The 25358-nt window shown below is 49.2% G+C and overlaps 1 protein-coding gene across 1 annotated transcript in view; it reads right to left on the bottom strand.

Annotated features, from left to right (window-relative positions):
- Positions 1-25358, bottom strand: part of sspo (SCO-spondin) — a gene marked incomplete at its 5' end in the record, with an annotated part of 592643 nt that overhangs the window by 263009 nt on the left and 304276 nt on the right. Inside the window, 4 exons of the mRNA XM_080183006.1 lie at positions 1782-1916; positions 3362-3529; positions 16961-17167; positions 22934-23098. Coding sequence (XP_080039132.1) covers positions 1782-1916; positions 3362-3529; positions 16961-17167; positions 22934-23098 — 675 coding nt within the window. The remainder of the gene's footprint in view (positions 1-1781; positions 1917-3361; positions 3530-16960; positions 17168-22933; positions 23099-25358) is intronic.

The following is a 25358-nucleotide window of genomic DNA, read 5'->3' as shown; positions in this document are numbered from 1 at the left end:
CAACGATTCCACCCTCTGCTCCTTGGCTCCAATATCATCCCTTGCTACCACCCTGATGCTATCCTTAATCAGCAGAGCGACGCCCCCCCTTTTCCCTCCTGCCTATCCTTCCTAAACACTTGATAGCCCTGTACATTCAGCTCCCAGTCCCTGTCACCCTGCAGCCACGTCTCTGTAATGGCCACCAGATCGTATCCATTTGTGTCGATCTGCGCCACCAGGTCATCCACTTTATTCCGAATGCTTCGTGCATTCAGATAAAGTGCTTTCATCCCAGCCTTCACCTGGACCCTATTTGCCGTAATGCCACCAACCATACTCACGCCCCCTACTCCCTCTATTATTGGGACATCCTTGGCCTCTTCCCTTACCTGTACCCTCTCCTTAACTTTAGACCTTGTAACATCACCTACCCTCGCACCCTCCCCCCCCCTAATTAGTTTAAAGCCCTGTCTACAGTCCTCCTTACTCGATTCGCCAGCACTCTGGTCCCAGCACGGTTCAGACCAACCCCATCCCGCCCGAACAGGTCCCACCTACCCCAATACTGGTGCCAATGCCCCATAAATTCAAACCCATTCCTCCCACACCAATCCCTGAGCCACCCATTCACTTCCTTAATCCTGTCAACCCTACACCCGTCTGCACTCGGTTCAGGCAGTAGCCCAGAGATAACCGCCTTGTCGGTTCTACTTTTTAATTCCATTCCCAGGTTTTCATACTCCCTCCCCAGATCCTCAGTCCGCATTTTGCTTACGTCACCGGCACCCACATGTACCACAACGACCGGATTCTCACCCTCCCACTCCAGGTTCCTCTGCAGCCCAGCTGCGACATCCCGGACCCAAGCACCAGGCAGACAACACACCCTTCTGTGCACTTTGTCATTGTGACAAAGGACAGTGTCAATACCCTTCACCCCACTATCCCCAATTACTACTACGTTCCTTTTCCCCTTCTCTTTGCCTATGTCCTGCTGCATCACTGTACCGTGTGCAGTTTGCTCACCAACCTCACCTGCCTCGTTCTTGTCCAGCCTGGAAGCAAGAACCTCAAACCTGTTATGCAGATTAAGAGGCTGAGGCCTCCGCTCCTCACCCCACTTCCTCCTCCCAGCAGCCCCCTCTTGTCCCTGACCCTTAGAGTTAGCCAGTCTAGGGGGGGTGGATGTCACTTGCACCCCATTGACAATGGCACCCTCTCTCCCCTTGATGAGCCTCAGTGACTGTAGCTCAGAGGCCAGCTCATCCACCTTGAGCTGGAGCTCCTCCAGCAACCTGCACTTACTACAGACATGGTCACTGGGATGGACCCTGGAGTCACCAGTTCCCACATCATACAGAAACCACACATCACATGCCCCTCCATTATTCACTGTAGTAGTTTTGAAAAAAATTTTTTTTTTGTTTTTTTTCTTGTTTTTCAAACGAACTCACCTGGCCTTTTTTCCTTCAAGCCCTTTTTGATATTAAGCCCTAATAGCTCACTCTGCTTCCCACTCACTCCGCTGCCTGCTCCGACGCTGCCCGCTGTCTACACCAGGCCTCCTTTTAAACCTGGCGCAGATTTAAAGCTGATGGCCCACAACTGCCTGCTAACCACTCCCTCAGAATTCTTAAAGCAGTAAATACAATAAATAAATGCTTTAAACAGTTCTACAAAGAACAAAGTGCTTTAAACTTATTTTAAACAGGTTTTTAACAGGTAAAATCTTAGCTCTCTCTCTGCTCCTTCACTCGTCTGCTCCAGCAAACAATGACAGAATGATTCTAAATACTCACCACGAGGGCACCGACAGCCAGCTTCACACATTCCGACATCGGAACAAACTATCCCACTCTGGAAATCTAGACAGGCCCGAGGACATTTATTGGCACAATCCATATAGACCAAGCCAACTGGGCAGCCATCAGTGCCTGAGAGAAGACACAATGTGAAGGCATCAGATCTTACAGTGCACAGCACCACCCATCTCGCACACTCCTCAAACCCCACTTCCAAACCCCTCAACCCTCCCAACCAAACCCCCCCCAACCTCCTCCCACCTGAACACCACCCAAACCAAATTACCCCCGCCCCAAACCAAGCATCAACCAAACCAAACCCCCTTCCAAACCCCCGCAAACCCACTCCCCTCCCACCAAATGAACCCTTATCCAGTCCCCAAACTACTTCCCAATAATAAACCTTCCCCTTTAAACAAACTCCATACCCCCCCACCCAAATCCTCTGACCAACTATAGGCCGGTTAACTTAACTTCTGTTGTCGGGAAAATGCTTGAATCTCTCATCAAGGAAGAAATAGTGAGACATCTGGATATAAATTGTCCCATTGGTAAAACGCAGCATGGGTTCACAAAGGGAAGGCCATGTTTGTCTAATTTGGTGGAATTCTTTGAGAACATTACATGTGCAGTGGACAATGGGGAACCTGTGGATGTGGTGTATCTGGATTTCCAGAAGGCATTTGATAAGGTGCCGCACCAAAGACTGCTACATAAGATAAAGGTGCACAGAGTTATGGGTAATGTATTAGCATGGACTCATAAATAAACTTTTTTTAATTTTAACTTTAACTTTAAACTAACAGTGTGCCTCAGGGATCAGTGTTGGACCTTCTGCCCTAAACACCACCTCCTACCCCAAATCCCACCCCTGCCCTCAAACCCTGCTCCACTCCCCCGACTTCAGACCCCACTGTCGTTGACCTCTCACTTCAGTCTTTACCTGTCCTGCTTCCATTAACTTAAACTGCCCAAATCCAATCTCAAAATCCCCATCATCCTGGACCACACAACCAATTATTAATCCCACTGAGAATTAAACCCCAAATTCTGCTAAGAATTAAACCCCAAATCCCACTGAGAATTAAAACCCAAATCCCGCCGAGAATTAAACCCCAAATCCCGCCGAGAATTAAACCCCAAATCCCGCCGAGAATTAAACCCCAAATCCCGCCGAGAATTAAACCCCAAATCCCGCCGAGAATTAAACCCCAAATCCCGCCGAGAATTAAACCCCAAATCCCGCCGAGAATTAAACCCCAAATCCCACAGAGAATTAAACCCCAAATCCCGCCGAGAATTAAACCCCAAATCCCACTGAGAATTAAACCCCAAACCGCGCTGAGAAGTAAACCCCAAACCCCAATGAGAATTTAACCCTGAATCCCGATGGGAATCAAACTCCAAATCCTGATGGGGATCGAACCCCAAATCCTGAGAGGCATTGAACCCCAAAGCCTGGTGGGAATTGAACCCTGAATCCCAGTGGGAATTGAACCTTGAGTCCCAATGGGAATTGAGCCCCCAATCCTGGTGGGAACTGAACCCTAGATCCATTTGTATCCTGTCATTCTCACCGCAGGGTTGAATGTTACAAATCTTCACTTCAAACCGTTCACCGGGGCAGCGCCTCCCTCCGTTCTTCGGGGGTGGGTCAGTACACGACCTCATGCGGAGGGACTTCCCTCCCCCACAGGAACGGTCACATGTTGACCAAGGACTCCAATTGGACCATTCACCATTCACTAGGAAACCAAGAAAAGAAGTTACTGACCATTGTCAGTTGGTGACTAGGGGAATTTCACAGTAACTTCATTGCAGTGTTAATGTAAGCCTTACTTGTGACACTAAAAAATAAACATTACTTAACATGGGCATCCCCTGTCCAATCACTCTGTCCACCTGTGACTCCACTTTCATGGAGCTATGAACATGTACCCCGAGATCTCTTTGTTCTGTAACTCTCCCCAACGTCCTACAATTAACTGAGTAAGTCCTGCCCTGGTTCAATCTACCAAAATGCATCACCTCACACTTATCTAAATTAAATTCCATCTGCCATTCGTCAGCCCACTGTCCCAGCTGATCAAGATCCCGTTGCAACTGGAGATAATTTTCTTCACTGTCCACTATGCCACTAATCTTAGAGTCATCTGCAAACTTACTAACCATGCCCCCTATATTCTCATCCAAATCATTAATATAAATAACAAATAACAGTGGGCCCAGCACTGATCCCTGAGGCACACCGCTGGTCACAAGCCTCCAGTTTGAAAAACAACCTTCTACAACCACCCTCTGGCTTCTGTCATCAAGCTAATTTTGTATCCAATTAGATACCTCACCCTGGATCCCGTGAGATTTAACCTTATGCAACAACCTACCATGCGGTACCTTGTCAAAGGCCTTGCTAAAATCCATGTAGACAACATCAACTGCACTGCCGTCATCTACCTTCTTGGTTACCCCTTCTAAAAACTCAATCAAATTTGTGAGACATGATTATCCACTCACAAAGCCATGCTGACTGTCCCTAATCAGTCTTTGCCTCGCTAAATGCCTGTACATCCTGTTTCACAAAATACCTTCCAACAATTTACCCACCATAGATGTGAGGCTCACTGGCCTGTAATCCAATTAGAACATAGAACACTACAGCACAAATAGACCCTTCGGCCCACAAGTTGTGCCGGTCATATCCATACCTACCAGGCCTATCTATAACCCTCAATGCCATTAAATCCCATGTACTCATCCAGAAGTCTTTTAAAAGACCCCAGTGAATTTGCCTCCACCAGCACTGACGGCAGCTGATTCCACTCACTCACCACCCTCTGAGTGAAAAACTTACCCCTGACATCTCCTCTGTACTTGCTTCCCAGCACCTTAAACCTGTGTCCTTTCGTAGCGACCATTTCCGCCCGGGGAAATAGCCTCCGAGAATCCACCCTATCTATACCTCTCAACATCTTATAAACCTCTATCAGGTCGCCTCTCAACATTTGCCTCTCCAGGGAGAAGATACCTAGCTCCCTCAACCTATCTTCATAAGGCATGCCTCCCAATCCAGGAAACATCCTTGTAAATCTCCTCTGCACCCTCTCAATAGCTTCCACATCCTTCCTGTAGTGAGGCGACCAGAACTGCGCACAGTACTCCAAGTGGGGTCTGACAAGGCTCTTATAAAGTTGCAGCATTACCTCCCGACTCCTAAACTCAATCCCCTGATTAATGAAGGCCAGTGCACCATACACCTTCTTGACCACATCCTCCACCTGTGAGGCCGATTTAAGAGTCCTGTGGACCCGGACCCCAAGATCCTTCTGCTCTTCAACACTAAGACTCCGGCCCTTGATATTGTACTCCTTCATCCCATTGGTTCTGCCAAAATGGACCACCACACATTTATCTGTGTTGAAGTCCATCTGCCACTTCTCCGCCCAGTCTTGCATCCTATCTATGTCCCGCTGCAACTTCTGACATCCCTCCAGACTATCCACAACACCACCAACCTTCGTGTCGTTGGCAAACTTACTAACCCATCCCTCCACTTCCTCATCCAGGTCATTTATGAAAATGACAAACAGCAAGGGTCCTAGAACAGATCCCTGGGGCACTCCACTGGTGACCGACCTCCATGCAGAAAAAGACCCATTCACAACCACTCTCTGCCTTCTGCAGGCAAGCCAGTTCTGGATCCACAAGGCCTAAGCCCCTTGGATCCCACGGCCTCTCACCTTCTCAAGAAGTCTTGCATGGGGGACCCTATCAAATGCCTTGCTGAAGTCCACGTAAACCACATCCACCGCTCTTCCTTCGTCAATGTGTTCAGTCACATTTTCAAAGAACTCAACCAGGCTCGTAAGGCACGACCTGCCCTTGACAAAGCCATACTGACTATTTCTGATCATTCTAAACTTCTCTAAATGCTCATAAATCGTGTCCCTCAGGATCCTCTCTATCAACTTACCAACCACTGAGGTCAGACTCACCGGTCGGTAATTTCCCGGGCTATCCCTGTTCCCTTTCTTGAAAATAGGAACCACATCCTCAATCCTCCAATCCTCCGGAACCTCTCCCGTCTCCATCGACGATGCAAAGATCATCGCCAGGGGCTCTGCAATCACTTCCCTCACCTCCCACAGTTACCTGGGGTACATCCCATCCGGTCCTGGCGACTTATCTATCTTGATGCTATTCAGAAGTTCCACCACATCCTCTTTATTAACGTCCACATACTCAATCTTTTCAGTTTGCTGCAAACCTGTAGTACAACCTCCCAGATCACTTTCCACCGTGAATACCGAGGCAAAGTATTCATTATTCAATTCAGTTGGGAGCTATAAAATAAATCATCAGGACACACAGAGAGATCTGTAGTACAGGTCCTCAGAACCTTCAAAGTGGCAGCACAGGTGGAAAACATGGAAACATAGAAAAACTACAGCACAACGCAGGCCCTTCGACTCACAAAGTTGTGCCAAACGTGTCCCTTCCTTAGAGATTACTAGGCTTACCTATAACCCGCTATCTTACTAAGTTCCATGTACTTATCTAAAAGTCTCTTAAAAGACCCTATCGAATCCACCTCCACCACTTCTGCCAGCAGCCCATTTCACTCACCCACCACTCTCTGAACGAAAAACTTACCCCTGACATCTCCTCTGTACCTACTCCCCAGCACCTTAAACCTGTGCCCTCTTGTGGCAGCAATTTCAGCCCTGGGAAATAGCCTCTGACTATCCACTCAATCAATATCTCTCAACATCTTATACACCTCTATCAGGTCACCTCTCATCCTTCGTCTCTCCAAGGAGGAAAGACCGAGCTCTCTCAACCTATCCTCATAAGGCATGCCTCCCAATCCAGGCAACATCCTTGTAAATCTCCTCTGCACCCTCTCAATAGCTTCCACATCCTTCCTGTAGTGAGGCGACCAGAACTGCGCACAGTACTCCAAGTGGGGTCTGACTAGGGTCCTATAGAATACAGAAAAACTACAGCACAAACAGGCCCTTCGGCCCACAAGTTGCGCCGATCATATCCCTACCTACTAGGCTTACCTATAACCCTCAATCCTATTAAATCCCATATACTCATCCAGAAGTCTGTTAAAAGACCCCAGCGAGTTCGCTTCCACCACCACCGACGGCAGCCGATTCCACTCACTCACCACCCTCTGAGTGAAAAACTTACTCCTGACGTCTCCTCTGTACTTGCTTCCCAGCACCTTAAACCTGTGTCCTCTCGTAGCAACCATTTCAGCCCGGGGAAATAGCCTCCGAGAATCCACCCTATCTATTCCTCTCAACATCTTATAAACCTCTATCAGGTCGCCTCTCATCCTTCATCTCTCCAGGGAGAAAGGACCTAGCTCCCTCAACCTATCCTCATAAGGCATGCCTCCCAATCCAAGCAACATCCTTGTAAATCTCCTCTGCACCCTCTCAATAGCTTCCACATCCTTCCTATAGTGAGGCGACCAGAACTGCGCACAGTACTCCAAGTGGGGTCTGACAAGGGTCTTATAAAGTTGCAGCATTACCTCCCTACTGCTAAACTCAATCCCTCAATTAATGAAGGCCAGTACACCATACGCCTTCTTGACCACATCCTCCAACTGCGAGGCCGATTTAAGAGTCCTATGGACCCGGACCCCAAGGTCCTTCTGTTCCTCTGGTACACTTGCCTTCATCGTCCGGGGCATTGAGTTTAAAATTGGCAAGTCATATTGCAGCTTTATAGAACATAAGAACATAAGAAATAGGAGCAGGAGTAGGCCAACTAGCCCTTCGAGCCTGCCCCGCCATTGAATAAGATCATGGCTGATCTGTCGTGGCTCAGTTCCACATTCCCGCCCTCTCCCCATAACCCCTAATCCCCTCTCTCATCAAAAACCCATCAACCCGTGTCTTAAAAATATTTAGCGAGGCAGCCTCCACCACTTCAACGGGCAGAGAATTCCAGAGATTCACCAGCCTTTGAGTGAAGAAGTTCCTCCTCAACTCTGTTCTAAACCGCCCCCCCTTTATCTTGAGGCTGTGCCCTCTAGTCCTACTGTCCTTTCTGAGTGGGAAGAGTCTCTCCACCTCAATCCTATCCATCCCATTCATCATCTTATACGTCTCAATGAGATCTCCCCTCATTCTTCTAAACTCTAACGAGTACAAGCCTAATCTATTCAGCCTCTCCTCATAGGTCAACCCCCTCAACTCCGAAATCAGCCTAGTAAACCTCCTCCGCACTCCCTCCAAGGCTAAAATATCCTTGCGTAAGTACGGCGACCAAAACTGCACACAGTACTCCAGCTGCAGCCTCACCAGTGCCCTGTACAGTTGCAGCAAGACCTCCCTACTTTTATATTCAATCCCCCTCGCTATGAAGGCCAGCATCCCATTCGCCTTCCTGACCACCTGCTGCACCTGCAAGCTGGGTTTTTGCGACTCATGCACAAGGACCCCGAGGTCCCTCTGCACCGTCGCCTGCTGCAGTTTTTCTCCACGTAAGTAATAATCCTTCCTACCATTATTCCTACCAAAGTGGACCACCTCGCACTTACCAACATTAAATTCCATTTGCCATTTCCTGGCCCATTCGCCCAGCCTATCTAGATCCTTCTGTAGACTCTCCACACCCTCCGCACAATTTGCCTTTCCACCAATTTTGGTGTCATCAGCAAATTTCGACACCATACACTCGGTTCCCTCCTCCAGATCATCTATATAAATGGTAAATAGCTGAGGTCCCAGCACCGACCCCTGAGGCACTCCACTAGTCACCATCTGCCAATCCGAATAGCACCCGTTGACCCCCACTCTCTGCCTCCTATTTGACAACCAGTCCTCTATCCACGCTAACACCCTACCCCCAACTCCATGCCCCCTTACCTTCTGTAATAACCTCTTGTGAGGTACTTTGTCAAACGCCTTCTGAAAATCCAGGAAGACCACATCCACCGGCTCTCCTCTATCCACCGCCCTAGACACATCCTCATAGAACTCCAGTAAACTTGTCAGACACGACTTCCCCTTAACGAAACCGTGCTGCGTCTGCTCTATCAAGCAGTTACCTTAGTTAGGCCACACTTGGAATACAGTGTTCAATTCTGGTCGCCACACTACCAGAAGGATGTGGAGACTTTGGAGAGGGTACAGAAAAGATTTACCAGGATGTTGCCTGGTATGGAGGGCATTAGCTATGAGGAGCGGTTGGAGAAACTTGGTTTGTTCTCACTGGAGCGACGGAGGTTGAGGGGTGACATGATAGAAGTCTACAAGATTGTGAGAGGCATGGACAGAGTGGATAGTCAGAAACTTTTTCCCAGAGTGGAAGAGTCAATTATTATGGGGCACAGGTTTAAGGTGCGAGGGGCAAGGTTTAAAGGAGATGTACGAGGTAGATATTTTACACAGAGGATGATGGCTGCCTGGAACTTGTTGCCGGGGGAGGTAGTGGAAGTGGAAATGGTCGTGAGTTTTAAGAGGCATCTTCACGAATACCTTAATAGGATGGGAATACAGGGATATGTTCCCTGGAAGGGCAGGGGGTTTTAGTTCAGTCGGGCAGCATGGTCGGTTCAGCCTTGGAGGGCCGAAGGGCCTGTTCCTGCGCTGTAATTTTCTTTGTTCATTGTATTGTTCATCATTTATATAAATGACATTGATGATTATGTAGGGGGTGAGATCGGTAAGATTGCTGATGACACAAAGATTGGCTGGGTGAGGTTGAGTGTCTTAGGTTACACGAAGATAGAGACGAGATGGTCAAATTGGCAGATGGAATTTATGAGGCGAGGTTAAATAAACTAGGATTGTTTTCCCTGGAAAGACAGAGGCTGAGGGGGAGACCTGATAGAGGTCAACAGAATGATGAGAGGCACAGACAGGGTGGATAGTCAGAGGCTTTTCCCCAGGGTGGAAGGGTCAATTACACGGGGGGACACAGGTTCAAGGTGAGAGGGGGAAAGTTTAAGGGAGATGTGCGGGGGAAGTTTTTCACACAGAGAGGGGTGGGTGCCAGGAACGCACTGCCAGAGGTGGTGGTGGAAGCAGGAACATTAGTAACATTTAAGAGGCATCTGGATGGGTTCATGAATAGAGAGGGAATAGAGGGATATGGACTGAGTAAGGACAGAAGGTTTTATTTAGTTTAGTTCGGGCATCATGATCAGCACAGGCTTGGAGGGCCGAAGGGCCTGTTCCTGTGCTGGACTTTCTTTGTTCCACAGATTTTATTAACTGCTCTCTCCACCAGTCCTGTCCTTCAATGACTTGTGCACAGATACAGCCAGCTCCCTCTGCTCCTGCATCCCCTGTAAGAATTTTACCCCTTGTTTTTCATTGTCTCTCCATCATCTTCCCACCAAAATGCATCACCTCACACTTCTCCACATCGACCTTCATCTGTGACCTGCCTGTTCACCAAACCTCTCCGTGTTTTCCTGAAATTCTGAACTGATTTCTTCACAGCTCACAATGCTCCCAATACTTTCACAGACAAAGAAATACTTTTGATGTGTAGTCACTTTGTAATGTAGGAAAATTGTAGCTGAATAATGCACAGTAAGATCCCACAAACAGCAATGTGCCACCAGATAAAATCACTGAGGGACAGGTAATGTCAGGCAAATGGAAAGACTTAAAGTTCTAAGAAAGGGTCTGACTCACAGACTGGAAACATTGGCTCTATTCTCTCACCACAGACGCTGCCAGACCTGCTGAGATTTCCCAACAATTTCTGTTTTTATTTTGAATAGAAAGAACCCCTACTTTCTGTAAAAACAGTGTCATGTGATATTTTACAGAAATGTGAGGTGATGTATTTTGACAGAAGGCTGCAGAGTGTTAATATTAACCTATTGACACAATGTTTGGGAACAGAGAGATCTGGGCATCGATTTGAAGGTGAGGGGACAGATCGAGAGTCTGGCTAGCAAAACAAATGGGACCTTGGCTTAAATCAACCTGCCCTTAAATCCACATTGACTGCGCTGGATTAATCTGTATCTTTCTAAGAGATTGTGGAGTGTGGTTAAGGGTATTGACACTGTCCTTTGTCAGTGTGGTTAAGGGTATTGACACTGTCCTTTGTCACAATGATAAAGGGCACAGAAAGGTGTGTTGTCTGCCTGGTGCTCGGGTCTAGTATGTTGCATCTGGGCTGCAGAGGAACCGGGGGTGGGAGGATGAGAATCCGGTCGTTGTGGTACATGTGGGTGCCAACGACGTAGGCAAAATGCGAACTGAGGATCTGGGGAGGGAGTTTGAAAAGCTGGGAATGGAATTAAAAAGTAGAACCGACAAGGTGGTTATCTCTGGGCTACTGCCTGAACCAAGTGCAGACGGGCGTAGGGTTGATAAGATTAAGGAAGTGAATGGGTGGCTCAGGGATTGGTGTGGGAGGAATGGGTTTGAATTTATGGGGCATTGGCATCAGTATTGGGGTAGGTGGGACCTGTTCAGGTGGGATGGGGTTGGTCTGAACCGTGCTGGGACCAGAGTCCTGGCTAATCGTATAAATAGGACTGTAGATAGGGCTTTAAACTAATTGGGGGTGGGGGGAGGGTGCGAGGGTAGGTGACATTATGGGGTCTAAAGTAAAGGAGAGGGTGCAGGTAAGGGAGGAGGCCAAGGATGTCCCAATAATAAAGGGAATAGGGGGCGTGAGTATGGTTGGTGGCATTCTGGCAAATAGGGTCTAGGTGAAGGCTGGGATGAAGGCACTTTATCTGAATGCACGAAGCATTTGGAATAAAGTGGATGAGCTGGTGGCGCAGATCAGCACAAATGGATATGGTCTGGTGGCCATTACAGAGACGTGGCTGCAAGGTGACTGGGACTGGGAGCTGAATGTCCAGGGGTATCAAGTGTTTAGGAAGGATAGGCAGGAGGAAAAAGGGGGGTGCGTAGCTCTGCTCATTAAGGATAGCCATGATGTGGGTATGCCAGCGTTGGACTGGCGTAAACACAGTAAAAAGTCTGACAACACCAGGTTTTAGTCCAACCGATTTATTTGATAATAGACTCACAAGCTTTCGAGGTTTCCCTCTTCGTCAGGTGAATGGAGAGTTCACCTGACGAAGAGGGAAACCTCGAAAGCTTGCGAGTCTATTATCAAATAAATCGGTTGGACTAAAACCTGGTGTTGTCAGGCTTTTTACTGCATTAAGGATAGCATCAGGGTGGTAGTAAGGGATGATATAGGAACCAAACAGCAGAACGTGGAATCGTTGTGGGTGGAGATTAGGAACAGCAAAGGGAGGAAGACGCTGGTGGGTGTCGTTTATAGGCCCCCGAATAATGATCTGGAGGTGGGGCAGGCTGTTAACACGCAAATAATGCGGCATGCAGGAATGGGACAGCGATAATAATGGGGGATTTCAATCTACGTATAAGAACATAAGAAATAGGAGCAGGAGTGGGCCATCTAGCCCTTCGAGCCTGCCCCGCCATTCAATAAGATCATGGCTGATCTGTCGTGGCTCAGTTCCACATTCCCACCCTCTCCCCATAACCCTTGATTGGTCGACCCATGTTGGACGCGGTGGGCTTGAGGAAGAGTTCTTGGAATGCTGCCGGGATAGTTTCCTCGAGCAATGTGTGTTGGAGCCGACGAGGGAGCGAGCTATCTTGGACCTGGTGTTATGTAATGAGGCGGGTAGAATTAGGGTCCTTGTGGTGAAGGATCCTCTTGGGAAGAGTGATCATTGTATGGGGGAGTTTCTGATGTAGATGGAGGAGGAGAAAGTGGGTTCCCGGGCATGTGTCCTTTGTTTGAACAGAGGGGAGTGTGGTCGGATGAGAGAGGAATTGGCGAATGTTGATTGAGGGAGTGCGTTGGAAGGTAGGTCTGCTGAGGAACATGGAGGATCTTTAAGGAGATCTTTCTTGGTGCTCAGCAGAAATTTATTCCGATGGTTAAAAAGGATCGTAGGAGGAGAGATAATCAGCTGTGGATAACGAAGGAGGTAAAGGAAAGTGTTAAATTAAAAGTGGAGGCGTTTAGAGTAGCTAAGAGTAGTGGGCGAGAAGAGGATTGGGAGAGGTTTAAATGTCAACAAAGATTGACAAAGAAGTTGATAAAGGAGGGTAGGAGAAACTATGAAGCTGGGCTAGCGCTTAATATAAAAAAGGATAGCAAGAGTTTTTATAAATACATAAAAAGGAAGAGGCTGGCTAGGGTGAACGTTGGACCCTTAGAGGATGAGAAGGGGGAGCTTAGTGGTAGGGGATGGAGAAATGGCTGAGGCCCGGAATAACTTTTTTGTTTCGGTCTTCACGGAGGAGGACGTGAATAAATTGCCGGGTGTTAGAGATGGAAAGATGGTAGGAGTGGAGGGCCTGAATGACATTATTGTTACTAGAGAGGCGGTGCTCGACAGACTGGAGGGGCTGATTGTGGATAAATCCCCAGGACCGGATGGAATGCATCCAAGGGTTCTGAAGGAAATGGCGGAGGTGACAGTGGATGCCTTGGTGGTTATTTTCCAGACGTCGCTGGATTATGGTGAAGTGCCGGAAGATTGGAAAACGGCTAATGCTACGCCGTTGTTTAAGAAGGGTGGCAGGCAAAAGGCGGGGAATTATAGGCCGGTTAGTTTAACGCCTGTTGTAGGAAAAATGTTAGAATCCGTGATCAAGGAGAAAATAGCGAGGCATCTTGAGGAGAATTGTTTGGTAGAGCAGACGCAGCACGGTTTCGTTAAGGGGAAGTCGTGTCTGACGAATTTATTGGAGTTCTATGAGGATGTGTCTAGGGCGGTGGATAGAGGAGAGCCGGTGGATGTGGTGGTTCTTGATTTTCAGAAGGCGTTTAGAACATAGAACACTACAGCACAAACAGGCCCTTCGGCCCACGAGTTGCGCCGATAAGGTTTGACAAGGTGCCTCACAAAAGGTTATTGCAGAAGGTCAGGGGGCATGGAGTTGGGGGTAGGGTGTTAGCGTGGATAGAGGATTCGTTGTCAAATAGGAGGCAGAGAGTGGGAGTCAATGGGTGCTATTCGGATTGGCGGTTGGTGACTCATGGAGTGCCCCAGGGGTCGGTGCTGGGGCCTCAGCTATTTACCATTTATACAGATGATCTGGAGGAGGGAACCGAGTGTATGGTGTCGAAATTTGCTGATGACACCAAGATTGGTGGAACGGCAAATTGTGCGGAGGGCGTAGAGAGTCTGCAGAAGGACCTAGATAGGCTGGGCGAATGGGCCAGGAACTGGTAAATGGAATTTAATGTTGGCAAATGTGAGGTTGTCCACTTTGGTAGGAAGGACTGTACTTACATGGCGAAAAACTGCAGCAGGCGACGGTGCAGAGGGACCTCGGGGTCCTTGTGCATGAGTCGCAAAAACCCAGCTTGCAGGTGCAGCATGTGGTCAGGAAGGTGAATGGGATGCTGGCCTTCATAGCGAGGGGGATTGAATATAAAAGTAGGGAGGTCTTGCTGCAGCTGTATAGGGCATTGGTGAGGCCGCAGCTGGAGTACTGTGTGCAGTTTTGGTCGCCGCACTTACGCAAGGATATTTTGGCCTTGGAGGGAGTGCAGAGGAGGTTTACTAGGCTGATTCCGGAGTTGAGGGGGTTGAGCTATGAGGAGAGGCTGAATAAACTAGGCTTGTACTCGTTAGAGTTTAGAAGAATGAGGGGAGATCTCTTTGAGACGTATAAGATGTTGAATGGGATGGATAGGATAGAGGTGGAGAGGCTCTTCCCGCTCAGAAAGGACAGTAGGACTAGGGGGCACAGCCTCAAGATAAAGGGGGGGCGGTTTAGAACGGAGTTGAGGAGGAACTTCTTCACTCAAAGGGTGGTGAATCTCTGCCCGTTGAAGTGGTGGGAGCTGCCTCGCTCAATATTTTTAAGACGCGGGTTATAGAACATAGAACACTACAGCACAAACAGGCCCTTCGGCCCACGAGTTGCGCCGATCACATCAACACCTACCTATAACCCCCAATCCCATAAAACCCCATATACTCATCCAGAAGTCTTATAAAAGACCCCAGCGAGTTCGCCTCCACCACCACCGACGGCAGCCGATTCCATTCACTCACCACCCTCTGAGTGAAAAACTTACCCCTAACATCACTTCTGTACTTTCCTCCCCGCACCTTAAACCTGTGTCCTCTCGTAACGACCATTTCAACCTGGGGAAATAGCCTCTGAGAATCCACCCTATCTATTCCTCTCAACATTCTATAAACCTCTATCAGGTCGCCTCTCAACCTACGTCTCTCCAGGGAAAAGAGACCCAGTTCCCTCAACCTAACTTCATAAGGCATGCCTCCCAGTCCAGGCAACATCCTTGTAAATCTCCTCTGTACCCTTTCAATAGCTTCTGCATCTTTCCTATAGTGAGGCGACCAGAACTGCGCACAGTACTCCAAATGAGGCCTGACAAGGGTCTTATAAAGTTGCAGCATTACCTCCCGACTCCTAAACTCAATCCCTCGATTTATGAAGGCCAGTACACCATACGCCTTCTTGACCACCTCTTCCACCTGCGAGGCTGATTTAAGAGTCCTGTGGACCCGGACCCCAAGATCCTTCTGCTCCTCAACACTACCAGGACTCCTGCCCTTGATAGTGTACTCGTTCGTCCCGTTGGTTCTGCCAAAATGGACGACTACGCATTTATCCGCGTTTAAGTCCATCTGCCACTTCTCCGCCCAGTCCTGCATCCTATTTATGTCCTGCTGCAACTTTTGACATCCTTCCAGACCATCCACAACACCACCGACCTTCGTGTCATCAGCGAACTTACTTACCCAACCCTCCACTTCCTCATCTAGGTCATTTATGAAAATGACAAACAGCAAGGGTCCTAGAACAGATCCCTGGGGCACTCCACTGGTGACTGACCTCCATTCAGGGTTGATAGGTGTTTGATAGGCAAGGGGATTAAGGGTTATGGGGAGAGGGCGGGAATGTGGAACTGAGCCACAACAGATCAGCCATGATCTTATTGAATGGCGGGGCAGGCTCGAAGGGCTAGATGGCCTACTCCTGCTCCTGTTACTTATGTTCTTATGATTATCTGTTCTGTCCCTCAGAATTGGTTCCAATAATCTCCCTACCAATGAGGTCAGACTGATCGGCCTCATCACTCACTCCGTCACTTGCTGAGGAGATCCTCCAATCAGAGACAGGCTCACAGAATCAGATCCCACGTTCCACCATCACTGTCTCCGGAATGTCCCGACCCACCTCATTAGAACAGGGATCTTAGACTAAATATTCATGAAAGGACGATAACGTCTTTGGAATTGGCAAAGTAAAACGTTACTTAGACGCCTTAACTTCCTGCCTGTGTTTGAGGGTAGGACAAAAATCACTTAATTAATTTCAATAATTATTTGTGGCCATAAGCCGGAAGACGAACATTTTTGCATCATTACTGCTTGATTTACTGGCTCCTCAAACTGTCAATCATCAGAATGGCTGGGTTTGATTGACATCTTAAAAAAATCCCTGGAAAGGAAATCTAGGAAATTTGCTGATGAAAGCAAGCATTCCACATTTCTTTGTAATCACCTTGGCCACCTCTGAACTTTGGACCCGCACACCCAGGTCCCTCTGTATGTTAATATTCCTAAGACCATTTACAGGATCATTCACACCAAAATTTGATCTTCTAAAATGTACTACCTCACATGTATCCTTCCACCAGAAGGATGTGGAAGTTTTGGAGAGAGTGCAAAGGTTCACTCGAATGTTGCCTGGTTTCGAGGGTGTTGGCTATGAGGAGAGGTTGTATAATTCATTTAGGGTGAGATCCTTCGTGGAGAAGGTAGTCAGAAGGTATACGGCATGCTCACCTTCATCGGCCGGGGCACTGAGTTTAAAAATTGACAGGTCATGTTGCAGCTTTATCGAATGTTAATTAGGCTGCACTTGGAATAGTGTTCAATTCTGGCCATCACACTACCAGAAGGATGTGGAGGCTTTGGAGAGGGTACAGAAAAGATTTACCAGGATGTTGCCCTGGTATGGAGGGCATTAGCTATGAGGAGAGGTTGGAGAAACTTGGTTTGTTCTCACTGGAGCACACATACTGAATGAGAAATTCCTCCTGAATACACCCAGCACATTACTCTCAATCCATTCTCCCTTATCCTCACTCACTTGTCTCTCCCATGAACTTTCACTTCTGCCCCTCCCTGCCCTGTGACCTCTCACCTTTGCAAGCCTTGACATTGCAGAAGCGGATCTCCAGGTTTCCAGTCAGAATCCCCTCACACCACTGACCGCCTGAGTGTGGCCAGTTGTAGGTTCGGAGACGGTGTTGTTGACCAACTCCACACCAACGGGAACACTCACTCCATTCTGACCACATGTTCCAGCTGCAGTCCCGAGTACAGTTCCTTCCAGAACATTCTGTTTCATCTGTAATGAACACAGGAAATAAAGCACTGCAGAAATCACAATGACCTGTGAGAAACTGGAAGGAAGGACCAAGGTGGAAGGGCTGAATGGCCTCCTCCTGTCCATGTGTAATAGACTCGAGAGCCTGAATGGTCACCTCCAGTTCTTGTACACATTGGACAAACAAAAGATATGAATCAGGAGCACAAGGAGGCCATTCTGCCCCTCTAGTTGCTCTGCCATCCTATAAGATCATGGCTACTCTAATTGTAACCCCAACCCCACATTCCCACCTCCCCGATAATCTTTCATTCCTTTGTTAATCGAGAATCTATCTCATTCTGCCTTAAGAATATTCTGAGACTCTGTTCCCACAGTCCTTTTGGGAGTAATTCCAGACAATTACTGTCCTTTGAGAGAAAAAAATCTTCCCATCCTGAAACTGTGAAGCCCGTCTTCCAGATGCCCCCCCTCCACCCAACTTCCCACCACCACCCTCCCCACCCCACCCTGAAGTAACCACATCCAAATTCATTCTGTACAATCCTTTCAGAATTTTATACATTTCAATGTGATCCCCTCTCATTCTTCTCAATTCCAGTGAATACAGACCCAGTCACACAGAGGTTTCCAACATGGAAACAGGCCCTTTAGTCCTACTTGTCCATGCTGCCCTTCTTGACACAGTGTCTCCTCAGATCATGATCTTACCATCCCAGGATCAGTCCACTGAACCTTCGCTACACTCCCTCAATGGCAAATATATCCTTTCTTAAGAAGGAAACTGAAATAGCACAGAATATACCAGCTGTGGTCTCACCAAAGCCCTGTACAGCTGCAGTAATACATCCTAGCTCCTGTACTTGAATCTTCTTATGATGAAGGCCACCCATCCCATCTGCCTCCCTAACTGCTCGCTATACCTGCGCGCTTGCTTTCAGTGGCTGGCGTACTCAGACACCCAGGTCCCTCTGTACATCAACATTTCCCATCGCCATTTAAACAATACTCTGCCATTCTGTTTACCTGCCTGAAGTAAATAACTTCACATTTAACCACGCAGCCTGTCTACATCAGTGAAGTAGAAATGGTCGAAAGCTTCAGGTTTTTAGGTGTCCAGATCACCTACAACCTGTCTGGATCCCCTCGTGCCAACACTGTGGTTAAGAAAACCCCACCAACACCTCTACTTTCTTAAACTAAGGAAATTTGGCATGTCAGCTACGACTCTCACCAACTTTTACAGATGCCCCATAGAAAGCATTCTTTCTGGTTGTATCACAGCTTGGTCTGGGCTCCTGCTCTGCCCAAGACCACAAAGAACTACAAAAGGTCGTGAATGTAGCCCAATCCATCACCCAAACCAGCCTCCCATCCATTGACTCTGTCTACACTTCCCGCTGCCTCGGAAAAGCAGCCAGCATAATTAAGGACCCACCCCGCCACGCACCCCGGATATTTTCTCTTCCACCTTCTTCCATCGGGAAAAAGATACAAAAGTCTGAGGTCACGGACCAACTGACTCAAGAACAGCTTCTTCCCTGCTGCTGTCAGACTTTTGAATGGGCCAACCTCACATTAAGTTGATCTTTCTCCACAACCTAGCTATGACTGTAACACTACCTTCTACACACTCTCCTTTCCTTCTCTATGAATGGTATGCTTTGTCTGCATAGCACACAAGAAACAATACTTTTCACTGTATGTTAATACATCATAGAATCATAGAACCCTACAGTACAGAAAGAGGCCCTTCGGCCCATCGAGTCTGCACCGAACACAATCCCACCCAGGCCCTACCCCCATATCCCTACATATTATACCCACTAATCCCTCTAACCGACACATTCCTGGACACCATGGGGCAATTTCTTAGCATGGCCAATCAACCTAACCCGCACATCTTTGGACACGTGACAATGATAAATCAAAATCAAAAGTTGGATTGCATCTGCCATGTATTTACTCCATAGAACATAGAACATAGAACATGACAGCGCAGAACAGGCCCTTCAGCCCACGATGTTGCGCCGACCAGTTACAAAACAATGACCCACTAACCTAAACCAATCCCTTCTCGTCCATAAACCTATCCACGGATCTCTTAAACGCCCCCAAACTAGGCGCATTTATCCCAAATGCGCAAATCCCAAATGCAAATTTATCCCAGATCCCAAACTCTAACCCTGAGCCCGAACCCTGATCCCAAGCCCAAACCCTGAGCCCGTACCCTGATCCCGAGCCCGTACCCTGATCCTGAGCCCATACCCTGAGCCCGAACCCTGACCCCGAGCCCGAACCCTGACCCCGAGTCCGAACCCTGACCCCGAGCCCGAACCCTGACCCCGAGCCCGAACCCTGACCCCGAGCCCGAACCCTGACCCCGAGCCCGAACCCTGACCCCGAGCCCAAAGCCTGACCCCGAGCCCAAAGCCTGACCCTGAGTCCGAACCCTGACCCCGAATTCTGACCCCGAGTCCAAACCCTGACCCTGAGCCACAGCCCGAACCCTGAGCCCGAACCCTGACCCCGAGCCCAAGCCCAAGCCCAAGCCCAAGCCCAAGCCCTGACCCCGAGTCCGAAGCCTGACACCGAGCCTGAATCCTGACCCCGAGCCTGAATTCTGACCCTGAGTCCAAACCCTGACCCTGAGCCAGAGCCCGAACCCTGACCCCGAGCCAGAGCCCAAACCCTGACCCCGAGCCAGAGCCCAAACCCTGACCCCGAGCCTGAACATAAGAACATAAGAAAATAGGAGCAGGGGTAGGCCATCTAGCCCTTCGAGCCTGCCCCGCCATTCAATAAGATCATGGCTGATCTGTCGTGGCTCAGTTCCACATTCCCGCCCTCTCCCCATAACCCTTAATCCCCTCTCTTATCAAAAACCCATCAACCCGCGTCTTAAAAATATTTAGCGAGGCAGCCTCCACCACTTCAACGGGCAGAGAATTCCAGAGATTCACCACCCTTTGAGTGAAGAAGTTCCTCCTCAACTCCGTTCTAAACCGCGCCCCCCTTTATCTTGAGGCTGTGCCCTCTAGTCCTACTGTCCTTTCTGAGCGGGAAGAGCCTCTCCACCTCTATCCTATCCATCCCATTCATCATCTTATATGTCTCAATGAGATCTCCCCTCATTCTTCTAAACTCTAATGAGTACAAGCCTAGTTTATTCAGCCTCTCCTCATAGTTCATAAGAATATAAGAAATAGGAGCAGGAGTAGGCCATCTAGCCCTTCGAGCCTGCCCCGCCATTCAATAAGATCATGGCTGATCTGTCGTGGCTCAGTTCCACATTCCCGCCCTCTCCCCATAACCCTTAATCCCCACTCTTATCAAAAACCCATCAACCCGCGTCTTAAAAATATTTAGCGAGGCAGCCTCCACCACTTCAACGGGCAGAGAATTCCAGAGATTCACCACCCTTTGAGTGAAAAAGTTCCTCCTCAACTCCGTACTAAACCGCTCCCCTTTATCTTGAGGCTGTGCCCCCTAGTCCTACTGTCCTTTCTGAGCGGGAAGAGTCTCTCCACCTCTATCCTATCCATCCCATTCATCATCTTATACGTCTCAATGAGATCTCCCCTCATTCTTCTAAACTCTAACGAGTACAAGCCTAGTTTATTCAGCCTCTCCTCATAGCTCAACCCCCTCAACTCCGGCATCAGCCTAGTAAACCTCCTCTGCACTCCCTCCAAGGCCAAAATATCCTTGCGCAAGTGCGGCGACCAAAACTGCACACAGAATTCCAGCTGCGGCCTCACCAATGCCCTATACAGCTGCAGCAAGACCTCCCTACTTTTATATTCAATCCCCCTCGCTATGAAGGCCAGCATCCCATTCGCCTTCCTGACCACCTGCTGCACCTGCAGGCTGGGTTTTTGCGACTCATGCACAAGGACCCCGAGGTCCCTCTGCACCGTCGCCTGCTACAGTTTTTCGCCACGTAAGTAATAGTCCTTCCTACCATTATTCCTACCAAAGTGGACAACCCCACATTTGCCAACATTAAATTCCATTTGCCAGTTCCTGGCCCATTCGCCCAGCCTATCCAGATCCTTCTGCAGACTCTCCACACCCTCCGCACAATTTGCCGTTCCACCAATCTTGGTGTCATCAGCAAATTTCGACACCCTACACTCGGTTCCCTCCTCCAGATCATCTATATAAATGGTAAATAGTTGAGGCCCCAGCACCGACCCCTGGGGCACTCCACTAGTCACCAACCGCCAATCCGAATAGCACCCATTGACCCCCATCTCTGCCTCCTATTTGACAGCCAATCCCCTATCCACGCTAACACCCTACCCCCAATCCATGTCCCCTGACCTTCTGCAATAACCTCTTGTGAGGTACCTTGTCAAACGCCTTCTGAAAATCAAGAAACACCACATCCATCGGCTCTCCTCTATCCACCGCCCTAGACACATCCTCATAGAACTCCAATAAATTCGTCAGACACGACTTCCCCTTAACGAAACCGTGCTGCGTCTGCTCTACCAAACAATTCCCCTCAAGATGCCTTGCTATTTTCTCCTTGATCACGGATTCTAACATTTTTCCTACAACAGACGTTAAACTAACCGGCCTATAATTCCCTGCCTTCTGCCTGCCACCCTTCTTAAACAACGGCGTAACATTAGCCATTTTCCAATCTTCTGGCACTTCCCCGGAATCCAGCGACGTTTGGAAAATAATCACCAAGGCATCCACTATCACCTCCGCCATTTCTTTCAGAACCCTTGGATGCATTCCATCCGGTCCTGGGGACTTGTCCACAATCAGTCCCTCCAGTCTTTCAAGCACCGCCTCTCTAGTAACAATAATGTCATTCAAGCATTCCTGAACTCTGACCCTGACCCCAAGTCCGAACCCTGACCCCGAGCCCGAATCCTGACCCCGAGCCTGAATCCTGACCCCGAGCCTGAATCCTGACCCTGAGCCAGAGCCCGAACCCTGACCCCAAGTCTGAACCCTGAATCCTGACCCCAAGTCCGAACCCTGAGCCCAAGTCCGAACCCTGACCCCGAGCCCGAGCCCTGACCCTGAGCCCGAGCCCTGACCCTGAGCCCGAACCCTGACCCCGAGCCCGAACCCTGACCCCGAGTCCCAACCCTGACCCCGAGTCCGAACCCGAACCCTGACCCCGAGTCCGAACCCGAACCCTGACCCCGAGTCCAAACCCGAACCCTGACTCCGAGCCTGAACCCTGAATCCTGACCCCAAGTCCGAACCCTGACCCTGAGCCCGAACACTGACCCCGAGTCCGAACCCTGACCCTGAGCCAGAGCCCGAGCCTGAACTCTGACCTTGACCCTGAGTCTGAACCCTGACCCCGAGTCTGAATCCTGAATCCTGACCCCAAGTCTGAACCCTGACCCCGAGCCCGAACCCTGACCCTGAGTCCGAACCCTAACCCTAAGCCACAGCCCGAACCCTAACCCTGAGCCACAGCCCAAACCCTGAGCCCGAGTCCGAACCCTGACCCTGAGCCCGAGTCCGAACCCTGACCCTGAGCCCGAGTCCGAACCCTGACCCTGAGTCCGAACCCTGACCCTGGCCCTGAGTCCGAACCCTGAATCCTGACCCCAAGTCCGAACCCTGACCCCGAGTCCGAACCCTGGCCCCAAGCCCGAACCCTGACCCTGAGCCTGAATCCTGACCCTGAGCCCAAACCCTGACCCCGAGTCCGAACCCTGACCTCAAATCCTGACCCTGAACCTAAACATTGACCCTGAGCCCTGATCCTGACCCCAAGCTCTAATCATGAACTCTGACCCCCAGGATTACTTGTGCATTGAGGCAGGTTACAGGGTCGCTCCTGGAATGTCTCTCCACTGCAGTTGTGATGATTCTGACAGAAACGCGTCCGACTCTTGGTGCTGCGAAACTCCGTGTCTGTACAATTCCTGGAACAACGAGTCCAGGATGACCAGGGAGAAAATCCATCAGACTCTGGAGGGAAGGAGGAAGTGAGAGTGTGAATCACAGAAAGAAAATGAAAATGACTAATACAGATAGAGTGAGAGAATAAGTGACAGAGAAAAAGAGTGTCAGCGAAAGTGAACGACACACAGTTATAAAAAGAGCAAGAACAAAGCAAACAAGTGACAATGGGAGGAGGGGAGAGAGAGAGAGGGGGCAGGCAGGACGTGAGAGCAACAGAAACAGGGATAAAGACAAAGAGTGTGATAGAAAGCAATAGAGAGACAGAGACAAAGAGAGAGAGAGAGAGAGACGGAGTGTGTGAGAGAGAGAGAGAGAGAGACAGAGACAGAGGGACAGAGGGTGAACATAAGAACATAAGAAATAGGAGCAGGAGTAGGCCATCTAGCCCTTCGAGCCTGCCCTGCCATTCAATAAGATCATGGCTGATCTGTCGTGGCTCTGTTCCACTTTCCCGCCCTCTCCCCATAACCCTTAATCCCCTCTCTTATCAAAAACCCATCAACCCGCGTCTTAAAAATATTTAGCGAGGCAGCCTCCACCACTTCAACGGGCAGAGAATTCCAGAGATTCACCAGCCTTTGAGTGAAGAAGTTCCTCCTCAACTCCGTTCTAAACTGCCCCCCCTTTATCTTGAGGCTGTGCCCCCTAGTCCTACTGTCTTTTTTGAGCGGGAAGAGTCTCTCCACCTCTATCCTATCCATCCCATTCATCATCTTATACGTCTCAATGAGATCTCCCCTCATTCTTCTAAACTCTAACGAGTACAAGCCTAGTTTATTCAGCCTCTCCTCATAGCTCAACCCCCTCAACTCCGGTATCAGCCTAGTAAACCTCCTCTGCACTCCCTCCAAGGCCAAAATATCTTTGCGCAGGTGCGGCGCCCAAAAATGCACACAGTACTCCAGCTGCGGCCTCACCAATGCCCTATACAGCCGCAGCAAGACCTCCCTACTTTTATATTCAATCCCCCTCGCTATGAAGGCCAGCATCCCATTCGCCTTCCTGACCACCTGCTGCACCTGCAAGCTGGGTTTTTGCGACTCATGCACAAGGACCCCGAGGTCCCTCTGCACCGTCGCCTGCTGCAGTTTTTCGCCACGTAAGTAATAGTCCTTCCTACCATTCTTCCTACCAAAGTGGACCACCTCACACTTGCCAACATTAAATTCCATTTGCCATTTCCTGGCCCATTCGCCCAGCCTATCTAGATCCTTCTGCAGACTTTCCACACCGTCTGCACAATTTGCCGTTCCCCCAATCTTGGTGTCATCAGCAAATTTCGACACCCTACACTCGGTTCCCTCCTCCAGATCATCTATATAAATGGTAAATAGCTGAGGCCCCAGCACCGACCCCTGGGGCACTCCACTAGTCACCATCCGTCAATCTGAATAGCACCCGTTGACCCCCACTCTCTGCCTCCTATTTGACAACCAATCCTCTATCCACGCTAACACCCTACCCCCAATCCATGTCCCTCGACCTTCTGCAATAACCTCTTGTGAGGTACTTTGTCAAACGCCTTCTGAAAATCTAGAAAGACCACATCCACCGGCTCTCCTCTATCCACTGCTCTAGACACATCCTCATAGAACTCCAGTAAATTTGTCAGACACGACTTCCCTTTAATGAAACCGTGCTGCGTCTGCTCTATCAAGCAATTCCCTTCAAGATGCCTCGCAATTTCCTCCTTAATGACAGATTCTAACATTTTACCTACCACAGACGTTAAACTAACCGGCCTATAATTCCCCGCCTTTTGCCTGGCACCCTTCTTAAACAACAGCGTAACATTAGCCGTTTTCCAATCATCCGGCACTTCCCCGGAAGAGAGAGAGAGACAGAGAGCGAGAGACAGAGACAGAGATGGAGTGTGTGAGAGAGAGAGAGAGACAGAGGGAGACAGAGACAGAGGGAGACAGAGAGAGAGGGAGACAGAGAGAGAGGGAGACAGAGAGAGAGGGAGACAGAGAGTGACAGAGAGAGACAGACAGGCAGAGAGAGACAGAGACAGAGACAGAGAGAGAGAGAGGCGATTCATTTTGGTAGGACAAACCTGAATGCAGATTACAGGGTCAACGGCAGGGTTCTGAGGAATGTGGAGAAACAGAGAGATCTTGGGGTTCATATCCACAGATCTCTGAAGGTTGCCACTCAAGTGGATAGAGCCGTGAAGAAGGCTTATAGTGTGTTAGCGTTTATTAACAGGGGGTTTCAGTTTAAGAGCCGTGGGGTTATGCTGCAACTATACCGGACCTTGGTGAGA

The sequence above is a fragment of the Carcharhinus amblyrhynchos genome, unplaced genomic scaffold, assembly GCF_965287045.1.
Source record: "Carcharhinus amblyrhynchos unplaced genomic scaffold, sCarAmb.v2.hapA chromosome_114, whole genome shotgun sequence".
Lineage (NCBI taxonomy): Eukaryota > Metazoa > Chordata > Chondrichthyes > Carcharhiniformes > Carcharhinidae > Carcharhinus > Carcharhinus amblyrhynchos.
The sequence above is the reverse complement of the archived record's forward strand: the minus strand, read 5'-3'. Positions and strand labels throughout refer to the sequence as shown.